We start from the raw sequence: 13,213 nt of genomic DNA, 5'->3' as shown, positions 1-13,213 counted from the left end.
GCTGGCAGCAGGACGGGGTGGGGTTCACGTTCTGATCTGTGTCCAGCTTCACGCGCACCCTCCCACCTCTCCCGCATCAGCCCAGCTTCCACACCCCTTATTCACACATAGTCATTCTTGCCACCTTGGGCGGAGCTGTCCGCGAGGATCAGGTGAAAGAGCAAAGGCGAGAGAAAGCCCTTTCTTTCGAATGACCCTCGCTGCAGAGAAAGGTGCTTCGTGATGTTCAGAGGTCATACAACAATATGTGACGAGTGCAGAGGCAGTGACAGAGACAAGACACAGAACCACAGGGACATGTGTCACACCCCTCACCAGGGACACAGACAGGTCAGGCCACCCAGAGGGACCGAGGCCAAGATCTTTGGCCAAGAGATGCTCAGCGTACAGGGGCTTCTGCTTTCACTCTCCCTCTTCCCTCCCACCTCAGCTCCACAGCTGTCTCTTTGCCTCGAAGTCCCCATTCACTCTTATACAGAAATGCAGACGTCTCATTTTTAGGAGCATCCCAGAGCTCCCACTTCCCTTCCTCAGTTCCTGCCTAAAGCAAGCATTAGCTCAGAGACTCACTTGTTTCCCCAGTGACAGTGCCTGGGGCTGGAGTAGGGAAGGACAGACTCCCTGGGTCTCTAGCACAGAAAAGTCACAACCTCTTTCTGCCCACTGTGGGTCTCCATGGAAAGTAAGCACCTTGGATCCCTGCTGTGTCATCAGAGCCTGGGACAGTGTCTGGCACACAGTAGGCAATCAATAAATGTTTCCACTCCGCCTGGACGGAGTGCAAGCCAGGGCCGGAGGATGCCTTTCTGAGGGAAGTGGGGGCAGACAAAGGCCATAGAGAGGTCCAGGACCTGAGGGCAGGAGGCCAGGCCATCAGGGCATTTGGGCTTATGAGAGGACTAGAGAACTGGACACGTGGGTTCCTCTCCTTACTTGGTGTGACTCGTCCCTAAGCCTTGGGCAGGGCTGGAATAGGTGGGAAGAGGAGTGGAGGCCAACTGCTTGTTAATGTGATTAATGGGAGATTAATGAGGCTCCGTGGAGTCAGGCCAAAGACTGACTACTCAGAACTGGGCAGCCTGCCTCCCAGGCAATACATCCTGCAGGATGGAGAAACTAAAGCAGACACAGGCTGTCCTCTGCAATTTCATATGGACTCGGGTGACTGACAGTCCCCCTTTTCACTGGTCCCCTTCCCCACCCTTTCCCCAGGGACCCAAGCCTCTAGGACAGTGGTTCTGTACAGGGAGGAGCAATTTTGCCAACACCAAGGAACATTTGGAAATTTTTGGAGACATTTTTGTCACAGTTTGGAGGGGGATGCTACTGACGTCTAGGGGGTAGAAGCCAGAGATGCTGTGGGACATCCTATAATGTCCAGAGCAGTCTCCACAACAAAGAATTATCCAGCCCAGGACATGAATTGTGCTGAAGTGGAGGATCTCTGCTTTAGAATAAGCACTAACCAGTGTTTGTGAACGAACACCCCCTTCCCTTCTCTCTGAGCTACAACTCCACCCCAAGGACCCTGATGTCTGGGATGGAGAAACCTGGAGATAGGTGGAGGCCCAAACAGTCTCTTACAGTCAGTCTATGTTGCTTCATCTGAGCTGGAGGCTGAGAGGCCAGTCACAAAACAACCCTGCCAGCTACCAATGTTTGGGCATTTCTATGTACTGAAGAATGTACTAAGCACCTCACCTATGAGTTATCACCTGTCACCCTCACTTTACAGATGAGGATAAATGAGCCTCAGATCAGGGAGTGACTTGCCCTGGTAAGTGGCAGAGACCAGACTTGGCCCTTCCGGGCCCACATGACACAAAAGCCCATGCACTTGGGCAAACCCACAGCATCTGGGAGACAAGTGGAGGAAGTGCCATTTTATTTACAATAACTTGTTCACCACCCTCCCACAGCAGACTGAGGGGGCACCACAGAGGAGGGTTCTGCACCTGCCCTGAGGGGAGAGAATCAGAGGGCCTTGGGGGCTCAAAAGCCAGCCTGAGGGGGCTCCCTGTGGAGGGAAGTGAGAAGGGAAGCCGTGAGCAGACTGTCCTCAGCTAAAGAGCTTCTCTGATCGTCGGGGAGGAGGGTGGGACTAGGAAGAGAGGGTGAGGGGCAGGGGTTCCAGCTGTCCAGACCTGGGCTCCGTGAGAGCTGGAAGGTGCCTGCAGGCCACTTAGCCCTGGTCCTTCCTTCTACAGATGAGAAAACTGCCCTCGGAGAAGCTGGGCACCTTCCCGCAGTCTGCATGGCTGGCGGCAGGACAGAGAGCAGAAACTTGTGACTGACAGTGGACTCCTCCTTACGCTGTGGGTGGAAGAGACCTGGAGGGCCAGTGACCCCAGGAATCTACCTGCAGGAAATGGTCCCAGCTAGGGTGAATGGGATAGGGGAGTCTGGGAATGAGACTATTTGGGAGAGGAAGAAGGAAGGCCAAAGGGTAGGCGCTCAGCTGCCCCTGCCCCACCTTTCATTTGACAGAGTAGCGCTGGCTGGCAGCCTCCCCCTCATGGCGGCAGCTGTAAGGGGTCACGGAGCCACAGCCACACCCCAGACTCATCTCCCTCGGGAATTGGCAGGCCTGTGAGATGAGGGGAGGGTACGATGGGTTAATCTAGGGACCTGGGAACCTGCTGCTCAGCCCAGCTCTTCCCGTGAACTGCTGCTTCCCCTCGGCAACCCAGGCACTCAGCGTTCCTCTTTGAGCAAAAACAGTAATAATAATGAATAAGTCTGTATATTGAGCACTTACAATAATACATGCCAAGCACCATTAGTGCTCTCTCTGCATAAGCTTATTTGATCCTCCCAACCACCCTTTGAGATGGATGCCATCGTTCTCATTTCATCCAGGACTCAATTACCTCATCTGTAAAATGAGGAGTAATATTTCCTCTATCACTGGCTTGCTGTGAACTAAAATATGTACAGCACCTAGCACATAATCAGTGCGATGTAATATTATTATTATTCAAGTATTATTATTAATGAAGAATCCGGAGCACAGACAGGTCAAGTAACTTGCACAAGGATTCAAGCCCAGGTGAATGTGGCTCCACAGAACTGGTCCTTCCTTGCCTAGAGCTGAGTTGAGTGCTTCCACGCGCCAGTCAGCCTCCAGCACTCCCCCGCCTCTTTCAGTGGCCCCAACACCCCGTCCCTGCCAGATGGGTGTTTTTCTCGGCCACTGAGACAAGGGCTGTCTTTCCCCTCCCTGCAACAAGCCCTGCAAGCTGTCATTCCCCTCCCCAAAGCCCTGTTCTCCTCTGAATCCTGGGGCACCAGGTCCCAGCCCCACTGGCACAGGGATCCCACACATTGGACCACAGCGTTGCTCACCTTCTTGATACCGTACATTAGGCTGACAATTGCTGCCACCAAAGTGACAGTGATCAACACAATGGCCCAGTCTGAGACAGAGTCCTTCTGGGGCTTCGGACCTGGGGCACAAAAACAGGGCCAGTGACTGAGGTAAGTGGTGCCTCCAGCCCCCTAGACCCCCACTGCCCTCTGACTCTCCATCTTTCTTTCTGTGACTGATGTCTCTGACTCTGAGACCTCATCTCCCTGGTGTTTTCTCCTATCACCTTGGGAGCAGAATCTCAGCGGGGGTGGGGGTGGGGGTTTAAAGGGCTTCAATCCAAGTCTCAATTGCCTCTTCCCTGTGGACACATCTGTCAGTCCCAGACTCATCACTGAGGTCCGCACCTCACTGTCTTTCTCAGGCCCTATTTTCTGCATCCCTGGGTCTGTGATGCTTCTGCACTGGGAGGGTCCTCAGTAGGTACTCTCCTTCTTCCAAGCCCCAGTTCTCCCCACCACTCCACCCTGATTCTTGTCTTTAAGGGGAACCAAAGCCTGGTCTCCTGTCTTCCTTCCATTCGTTTCCTGCCGTCAGACTTCCTGCGTGGTGTTCCCTAAGCTCCCCTTCTAGGAATGAAAGGGAGGGGGGGAGGAGGAAGATGGAAGAAGGAGGGGTGATCTCTAGAAGGAATGCCTCTCGCCCTGGACAGAGAGATTAGATCATGAGGAAGAAAGAAGAAAACCTTTCGAGAAAGCAGCTGGGTAACAGACATCTGGCAGTTGGTCTGACCAGAGGCCACCAAAACCTCTTTGAGCTACAGACACATCCTCAGACAGGTTTAAAACACAGTTGAAAGCAGGCGCTAATGACTATCCCTGAACTCCTCCCAAGGAGCAAGGGGTGGCTGCAGGGGAATGAGAGAGAATAGGCCCACCAACCTTTTACTGTAAGTGACCCAGTGCCTAGAAGAGTGCCTTAACTGGCCAGGATGCTGAGCCCAGGGTTCGTGGTGGCCACCCAGCCATGGTGGCAGTGGAACTTCTAAGACAGCAACACTCAGTGCTGAAGTCCCAGGCACAGTTGGAGCTGTTCCGGGAGCACTGGAGGAGGCAGGTCCTAAGAGGGCAGAGAGAAAAAACAGAAGAGATTCAAGCAAGAGCAAAGCAGAAGTCACATCAAATGCACCCATAGGCAAGACTCTAGCAAGTTTTTGGAATAAATTGATGAACTGATGTTATGAAAATCAAGACTGAGAATAACCAAGGCAGTCTCTTACAAAAAAAAAGGAGAACTTACACTATTAGATCTCAAGACTTGCTACAAAGCTGTAGTCCTTAAGCACTGTGGCCCTGGAGTAAGAACTGACTGATAGGCCGGGTGCAGTGGCTTACACCTGTAATCCCAGCACTTTGGGAGGCGGAGACAGGCGGATCCCCTGACGTCAGGAGTTCGACACCAGCCTGGCCAACATGGTAAAATCCAGTCTCTACTAAAAATACAAAAAAATTAGCTGGGTGTGGTGGCAGGCGCCTGTAATCCCAGCTACTCGGGAGGCTGAGGCAGGAGAATTGCTTGAACCCGGGAGGCGGAGGTTGCAGTGAGCCGAGATCTCGCCATTGCACTCCAGCCTGGGCAACAAGAGTGAAACTGCATCTCAAAAAAAAAAAAAAAAAAAAAAAAAAACTGACCAAAAAACCCACACAAATACAGTCACTTGACTTTCAGGATAGGTGCTCACCGTTCAATGGCAGGGACGGGGAAGGTCCTTGGAAATAATGGTTCTGGATATTCATAAGAAGAAAAAATGAATTTTGACTTCCACCTCGCTCCATACACAGAAATTAATTTGAGATGGATAATAGGCTTAATTTTAAAAGCTAAAATAATAACGTTTCTGGAAGAATGCAGAGGAGAATATTTTCATGACCTTGAAGTGGCCAAAAAAGTCTTAGGATACAACAGGAACTAATCATGACAGAAAAAGGTGATGAATTGGAAAACAGAAAGAGAGGCCCTTGTATAGCCACAAAGGCAAGGGAGCTGCTTGCAATGAGGTTCTGGGAAACTGCCAGGCTTGCAGGAAGCCCCACCCCAGAGCTACAGACCGAGCTGAAGGGTTCTCCAGAGATGGCTTGAGCAACAGAAATATCACCTGATGATGTGGAGACTGTTCCTGAAGCGCTCCCAGAAACAGCTGGAGCTAAAGACTGAGGACTGCTGGGAAAACTCCCAGAGGTTGAAGAAACTGTTGAGACACTCCTAGAGGCAGTGGGGAGACTTCTAGAGATAGTGGGGACAGTTGCAGAGATAGTGGGGAGACCTCCAGAGACAGTAGGGAAACTTTTGGAAATAGTGGGGACAGTTGCAGAAACAGTGGGGAAACCTCCAGAGATAGTGGGAAGACTTCCAGAAACAGTGGGAGACTTCCAGAAACTGGGGAGAGCTCCAGGGACAGAAGGGAGACTTCCAGAGACAGTGGGGAGACTTCCAGAGACAGAGGGGAGACCTGGGGATACTATGTCAGAAGTCCCCAGCTGAACTGTTGAAAAAAGAAGAAAAACCATAGAACGGGGTTAGAAGAGTTGGCTATCCCACTGGGTCCCAAGTTCATGTCCTCCCTCAAGACCCCCTGTCTGGGCCCGAGTGCTCACTGGGTCCGGCCAAGGCCTGCAGGCCCAGGAGCAGCACCAGTAGTGTCCATGGCACCAGTTGAAGCGTGTTGGCCAGGCCCATCTCCCAGGCTCTTTAAAGGCTCTGGGGCCTATTATGAGTCCTGGGAGAGCCAGGTGTGCCAGGGCCTCCACCAACACCAGAATCTCCATCCCCAGGGAGAGGTCACCAAGCTGTCCCAGGGGATTAACCTGTCCCAGCCTGATCCCAGGAAGCACTGAGTGAGGGGGAGAGTGAGTAAGAGCCTGCGGGCTCCCCTACCTGGCCCTTGGGCTCTTCCCAGACTAGGGTCCTGTCCCCCAGGTCTGAGTCAATCCACAGCCCAGACCCTCCTTTAAAAGGAGAGACCCAAATGTCCTATCCCAAGGTCATCCTCTTGTTCCTAGAAGTACAACCGTTGGAAGTCAGGACGTATGAGTCCCTCAGGGAAGCAGGATTTGGAAGCTGGGGTTGTAGGGGAACCATGAGGGTCTAGGACTGCATCTGACCTCCTGGAAACCTAAGGGTGGGCTGGGAAGGTCAATACCTGAGCCATCTCTCACCTAGATGGCTGCAGCTCACAGAGCTTTCCGTTCCTTTGACAAGGAAGGGGAAAGGGGAGATAAGGGGCACCAAGGAAGACACGTGTCATGTTTGGGGACAGTGTGATATGGAAGGTCAGAACCCAGCTCTGGAGCCAGACAGCCTGAATCCTCAGAAGCTCAGCACCAGGGCTGAGTCCACTGCACTGGAATCCACCACTGCTGAGCTGTGCGTTCTCTGGCAAGTCACAAGGCCTAAGTCTTAATTTCACCTCTAAAATCAGGGTAATCTAGTACCTACTTCACAGGTGCTTATGAGCTGTAAAGGAATACTTAATGATGAGCCTAGCACATGGCTGGAGAAAGTGTGGGGGAGGCCAGGTGCGGTGGCTCACGCCTGTGATTCCAGCACTCTGGGAGGCCAAGGGGGTGGATCACCTGAGGTCAGGAGTTGGAGACCAGCCTGGCCAACATGGTGAAACCTCATCTCTACTAAAAATACAAAAATTAGCCGGGTGTGGTGGCGGGTGCCTGTGATCCCAGCTACTCGGGAGGCTGAGGCAGGAGAAGAGCGCACCACTGCACCCCAGCCTGGGTGACAGGGATGAGACCCTGTCAAAAAAAAAAAAAAAAAGGAAGGAAAGGAGGGAGGGAGGGAGGGCTCCTTCTCTTCTCCAAGGAAGATCTCTCTGCATTCCCAAATTCTACCTCCTGCTCGTTCGTCTTGTGCCTGCTGCTCTTCTCCTCCATGCTTTCTTCCCACTGTGGTCTTCCTGTTGTCCTGTGCAAGTCTGGGAGTCATTGGTTGCCTCACTTTACACTTACAGTGCAGACCGGGCCTCTATCTCTGTTTCCCCATCTTGCTTTTGCTCTCCCCGCCTCTGCCCAGTGCTCTCTCTGCCTCTGTCCCTCTGTGCTCAGTCCCACTGGCTTCGGGGAAGGTGGAGAGGCTGCATAGGGGAGAGGCTGCGTAGGGGAGAGGCAGATAGGAAGACGCAGGCCTGTGCCCTTGTGTGTTTAAGCGAGTTTCCATGGCTGGTGTGCCCCTGTGTCTGGCTAGAGGGATGGGTTCTAATCTCTCTGCTACTTGTTGGCTGGGTGACCTTAGCAGGTCACTTACCCTCTCTGTGCCTTACTTTCCTAGTTTCTAGAGAGGGTCAGTAACTCCCTCTGCACATCTGTCCCTGTGCTTGCCTGTCCCAGAGCTTGCCTATAGGCATCTCGGCTGGGAGTAGGTGGGTGTCCCCTTTTCATGGGTGCACAAGGCAGGGGTGGGAGGATGTCTGAGGAAACCCGTGTCTCCACCTGACAATCTAGGATGCGTTAGCGCAAGTAAAACAGAATGTTCAGCAATGGAAGTTCCCATGACCAGATTTCTCATCTAGAAAGCCACCAAGGCTGGGGGAGCAGTGTTCACAGTCCATTATAGACCCAACTCCTTGTTCTACTCCTTCTCCTCTTTTCACTACTGCACTTGACTAGTCTTTAAAAAAAAAAATCCTGAGGGAGCAGGACACCTGGGTTCTGGAAGAAACTTGGCTTAATCCACCCCTCCCTTTTGGGCCCACATTCCTGAGCCCTTCGGTGTCAAGAATGATGAAAATTAACTGCAGTTAATAATTAATCTCTAAAGATCCTTGGGAGGCCCGGGCATGGGTGGGGGCCCAGACACCTGCAGGAGGGACGCCTCCCTGGTCCATGCTTCCCTTTCCATTTCCCTGTCTGTAGGACCAGCACTCACTCCCTCAAACCTGGAGACACAAGGGAGGGGAGGGACACAGAGTGGAAGAGAGGGGACCTCCTTCTATTTTCCCCAAGAGCAAAGTGAATGGTCCTCTCCTGGGTGCTCTCTTACTGGGAGAACTGGAAAATCCAGTTGACCAGATTCCGCCTCCTATTTCCCCTCAAATACTTATGCTAAGGCTTGAGTGGGGTGTAGAAAGCAGGCCTGGTAAGGAGAGGCCACCGGGACTTCAGTGTCTCCTCCATCCCAGGAGCACGGTGGCCACTATGGGATCTGGGCTTCCCCTTGTCCTCCTCTTGACCCTCCTTGGCAGCTCACATGGAACAGGTGAGGGCTAGAGGGCAGGACTCCTGGGTCCCTGTGGCAAGAAGAGGCCAGAGAAAGGGAGTGGGACTCCATGGTCCCTGAGAGAGACAGAGACACCCCAGTCCCGAGCTTCCAAGAGGCTCTGGAGGGGCATTGTTGGGGAAGAGGAACTGTGCCGGGGAGCGTGGGCAGGAAGGTGCTGTGTCTCCGGAGGAATCAGCCCTGACTGCTGGGTCCTAAGCTGTACTTCTGGATCCGCAGGGCCAGGTATGACTTTGCAACTGAAGCTGAAGGAGTCTTTTCTGACAAATTCCTCCCATGAGTCCAGCTTCCTGGAATTGCTTGAAAAGGTAGTTCTTTGGGAGGGGAAAGGATGGGGCTGTGTGTCTGTGAGTCAGTTTGGGCCTCTGCTGGGGTCTGGATGTCTCCGTGGTGGGAATGGAGAGCTCTCTTACATCGCACCCTTTAACCCTTTTTTCCCAGCTCTGCCTCCTCCTCCATCTCCCTTCAGGGACCAGCGTCACCCTCCACCATGCAAGATCTCAACACCATGTTATCTGTAACACATGACAGCCATTGAAGCCTGTGTCCTTCTTGGCCTGGGCTTTTGGGCCGGGGATGCAGGGGGCAGGCCCTGACCCTGTCTTTCAGCAGGCCCCCACCCTCCTGAGTGGCAATAAATAAAATTCAGTATGCTGAATTCAATAACTTGCTTGACTCTGTGGGTCCCTGAGCACAGAGCTGGCAGGAAGAGGGGGTTGGATGCTCAATTCCTTGACTGTCCCCCTGTTGAGCAGAGGTTTCCAGGGATGGACAGTCTCTCCCTCAACACCAGTGTCACAGGCCTAGAAGGCATCTGGGGAGTTGTTTGGGGACACTCACACACCACACACATATACGCATGCACAGGAACACACACCGAATTGAGATCTTCGGAACACCTGGGAATAAAGAGAAGCAACATTTATTGAAGTCCTACTTTTCTCCTGCATCCCTATTTCGATGCTTGCAACAGTCTTGAATGTGGCATACTAGGTATCATTATCCTATTTTACAGATAAGGAAATTGAAGCTCAGAGAGGGCAAGTCACTCACCTGGGATCTAATAGCAGTGGAGAAGTTAGGCACCAGACAGAGGTCTTGGTTTAAGCAAGATTTTTATTTCATTTCCCTTTGCTTAAGCATTGGCGCCAGGGGCTCAAAAACCAAAGAAAGAGACATAGGCAGAACACCCCCAGGACATGGTTCCCCTGACCCATGGATCCACACAGGTAATGAGGGTGGGAGGTGGGTGGGCACTCAGGTGAGAGATGAGGGGTTCAGCTTGTGAGAGGATGCCCAGCCGGGCGCAGTGCTGGGGAGGAGAGGCCAGGTGCAAACTGAGCCTGTGCTGGCTAACCACGTGAGTGTGAGATAACACCAGCCCACACGTGAATTCCTGGGCATGTTTCTTATCCTCTTGGAGCCTCCATTTCTTCACTCGCAAAATGGGGACAATGATGGTACCTGCTGTAGTGTGACAAGTCCCCTACCAGGTTACTTAAGGGTGTATGCCACTGCCTGAATCCTGAAGGCCAGGTGGCGAGCCAAGGTCACGGTGCCTGGCCAAGGAGCAGGTGTCCCTGAGAACCCAAACATCCTGGAGAATACCTTGGAATCCACCAAGGAAACAGTCCATTCGCACATACACAGTAGGAAAAGAGTCAGAAAATTAGCCTGAAAGCAGCTTTAGCATGGGAGGCAGCACGGATCTCTAAAGCTGTCCTGCTGCCATCCAGGAGTGCCTTGTATGTAAGTCCTAAAAAACTCATCTACTCATCAAGCTGGACTTGTCTGAGTCACTTTTTGGCCTCTCGGCTCCCTCCCAGTTTGGGGGAAGGTGTTTTTTTATTTTGTTTTGTTTTGCTTTTACACAATTCTGAGTTTTTCTCATTATTCCTGCACCATCAGATTGTTGTGAGGATCACACAGGTAAGCTACTTAGGGACATATCACACCCTGTCTTATAGGTCGTCGGCAGGATGGTAGGGATTGCTGTTAGGATGGAAACCTGGTCCCAGCACGTAAGTCCTAGTCCCCTGGGGTTCAGGGTCCTCCTCATCCTGATTTCTGAGGCAGGCACTCCCGACCACCTTCTCAAGATTGTCTTGGCCAGGCACAGTGGCTCATGCCTGTAATCCCAGCACTTTGGGAGGCCAAGGCAGGTGGATCACCTGAGGTCAGGAGTTCAAGACCAGCCTGGCCAACATGGTGAAACACCGTCTCTACTAAAAACACAAAAATTAGCTGGGCATGGTGGCATGTGCCTGTAGTCCCAGCTACTCGGGGGAGCTGAGGCAGAATTGCTTCAACCTGGGAAGCAGAGGTTGTAGTGAGCCGAGACCATGCACTCCAGCCTGGACTACAGAGCAAGACTCTGTCTGAAAAAAAAAAAAAAAAATTGATTTCTCACCAGCTCTCAAAACACAAATTTGCAGCTCAGACTTGAGCAGTGGGGGGTACTGATAGGATTGCTCTCTGTCCTCTGTGGTACCCACCCTGCCCCCCACACCTACACAACCCTCCATTATCTCCATATGAAATTGGAGACTGACTCCTTTGAAGACAGAAGACGACAAGAGTTCAGTATGGAGCGTCACTGAAGATGAGGGGCACATAGAAAATGGCAGAGTGGAAACAAACACTTAAAAAATTGGTCTACCTTCCTTCACAACTGTCCTGGGACAATTAGCCCCCAAGGAGAGGTAGCAGGGGGCTCCAAAGGAGACTAGTATTTTATGACTTGCCCCTAGCCTGCAGTAGTGGGCAGGTGACGCCCATGGGGCAGCTGTGAGGATCCCCAAACAAGTTGGGGGACTGGATATCTGAATGTCCAAGAGGTTGGTAGAGCAGACAGCTAAAAGCACCTCAACCTGGTTCCTAGACCTCAGGGCCTGAGATCACCAGGATGTGATTTCCAGATTATTTTTCTCAAAGAATTGTCTCCCAAGACTCAGAGCAGTGCAGTGAAGAGTGCTTTGGGGTTCTCCAGACCTAGGGGTGGCAGAGACTGCTAACTGGCCCCCTAACAGCCATCCTCCTCCTTTTGGACAGTCATGTAGATTTCAACTCAGCATGTGGCTCATTACATTTCCCAGCCTCCCTTGCAGCTAGCTGTGGCCATGTGATCACGTTCTGTCCAATAGGATGCAAGTAGAAAGGAGGTGGGCAAACTTCTGGTAGTATCCTTGAAAAGAAAGGAGCTTCCATTTCAGAGAAGGAAAAGCAAAGTTCTTGAAACAGCCTATAAGGTCTTAGATCAGTGCTTTCCAATAGAACTTTCTGTGATGATGGAAATGTTTTATAACCGTGCTGACGAACATAGTAGCCACTGGCCACATGCAACTACCAAAATACTTGAAATATGGCAAGTACGACTGAGAAACTGAATGTGTTATTTAATGCTTTAGGTAGCCAACTGGCTACCATTTTGGACACAAGCCCCAGATTGTCCGCCTTGAGTCTTCCCTACCCCACACCAATTCCCCACCCTCACCTCTGTTTCTCCACCTCCCGCCATCCTCCCCTTCTCACTCTGCCCCACCACACTGGTCTCCAGGCTACTCTTCGAGCTGTCTGACTGTGCCTCTCTGTTTTCCTCTGGCCCTTCCCTTTGTCTGGAACGCTCTTCCTATACATCCTACAAGCCTTTGCTTAAACCTCACCTTTACAGTGAGTTCTGCCCTGACCCACTATTTAAAAGTACAACCTGCCCCCTGCCACACAAACACATTAGAGTCCCCTTACCTTGTTCTATCCTTTTTCCCTCCCCTGCATTCATGACATTCAAACATAGTATATCATTCACTCATTTGTATGCTATTTCTGACTGTCCTGCTAGAAGTACTACAAGGGCAAAGAATTTTGTTTCATTCACTGATGAATCTAAGTGTCCAGAATAAGGCCCAGCCCACAGCAGGTGCTCAAAAAAAAAAAAAAAAAAAAAAAAAAAAAAAAAAAAAAAACCTTGCTGAAACAGAGTAAAAAGAAAAACTGCCCATCCCCTTCTTTCCCTCCTCCCTCTGGGTGGAAATGCAGACACGGTGATGGGAGCTAGTGCAGACCTTGGACATGAAGTTTGACAATGTATCAGAATGGCAGGAAAATAAGATTGAAGGAGGTGTGGGCCCCCATTATTGCAGATCTCTGCACTACTTATGCCCAGCAGAAGAAACATCCACCTCATCTAAGCCACCATTATATTTCAAGTTTAGCTACAGCAGCCAGAAAGAGCCTGCACCTAATTTATTGGGTTAGGTCCCAGTGGAGACTTTTCTCTGAGCATGTGTCTTCATCTCCAAAATGGGGGCTGGGCGCAGTGGCTCACGCTTGTAATCCCAACACTTTGGGAGGCCAAGGCAGGTGGATTATTTGAGCCCAGAAGTTCAAGACCACCCTTGCCAACATGGCAAAACCCTATCTCTACAAAACAATTTTAAAAATTAGCAGGGCAGGGCTGGGCATGGTGGCTCATGCCTGTAATCCAAGCATTTTGGGAGGCCGAAGCAGGCAGACCACTTGAGGTCAGGAGTTCAAAACCAGCCTGGCCAACATGGTGAAACCTTGTCTCTACTAAAAATACAAAAAAAAAATTAGCTGGGCGTGGTGACGGACAACTGTAAT

At 51.5% G+C, this 13,213-nt stretch overlaps 1 protein-coding gene across 1 annotated transcript; it reads left to right on the top strand.

Annotated features, from left to right (window-relative positions):
• Positions 1 to 8,436: 8,436 nt before the first annotated feature.
• Positions 8,437 to 9,256, top strand: SFTA2 (surfactant associated 2). Its single transcript, XM_054492001.2, has 3 exons — positions 8,437 to 8,572; positions 8,813 to 8,901; positions 9,035 to 9,256. The coding sequence occupies exons 1-3, from the start codon at positions 8,512 to 8,514 to the stop codon at positions 9,119 to 9,121; spliced, it is 237 nt and encodes a 78-aa protein (XP_054347976.1). The 5' UTR covers positions 8,437 to 8,511; the 3' UTR covers positions 9,122 to 9,256.
• Positions 9,257 to 13,213: the final 3,957 nt, after the last annotated feature.

This window comes from Pongo pygmaeus, chromosome 5 (genome assembly GCF_028885625.2).
Source record: "Pongo pygmaeus isolate AG05252 chromosome 5, NHGRI_mPonPyg2-v2.0_pri, whole genome shotgun sequence".
NCBI lineage: Eukaryota > Metazoa > Chordata > Mammalia > Primates > Hominidae > Pongo > Pongo pygmaeus.
The sequence above is the reverse complement of the archived record's forward strand: the minus strand, read 5'-3'. Positions and strand labels throughout refer to the sequence as shown.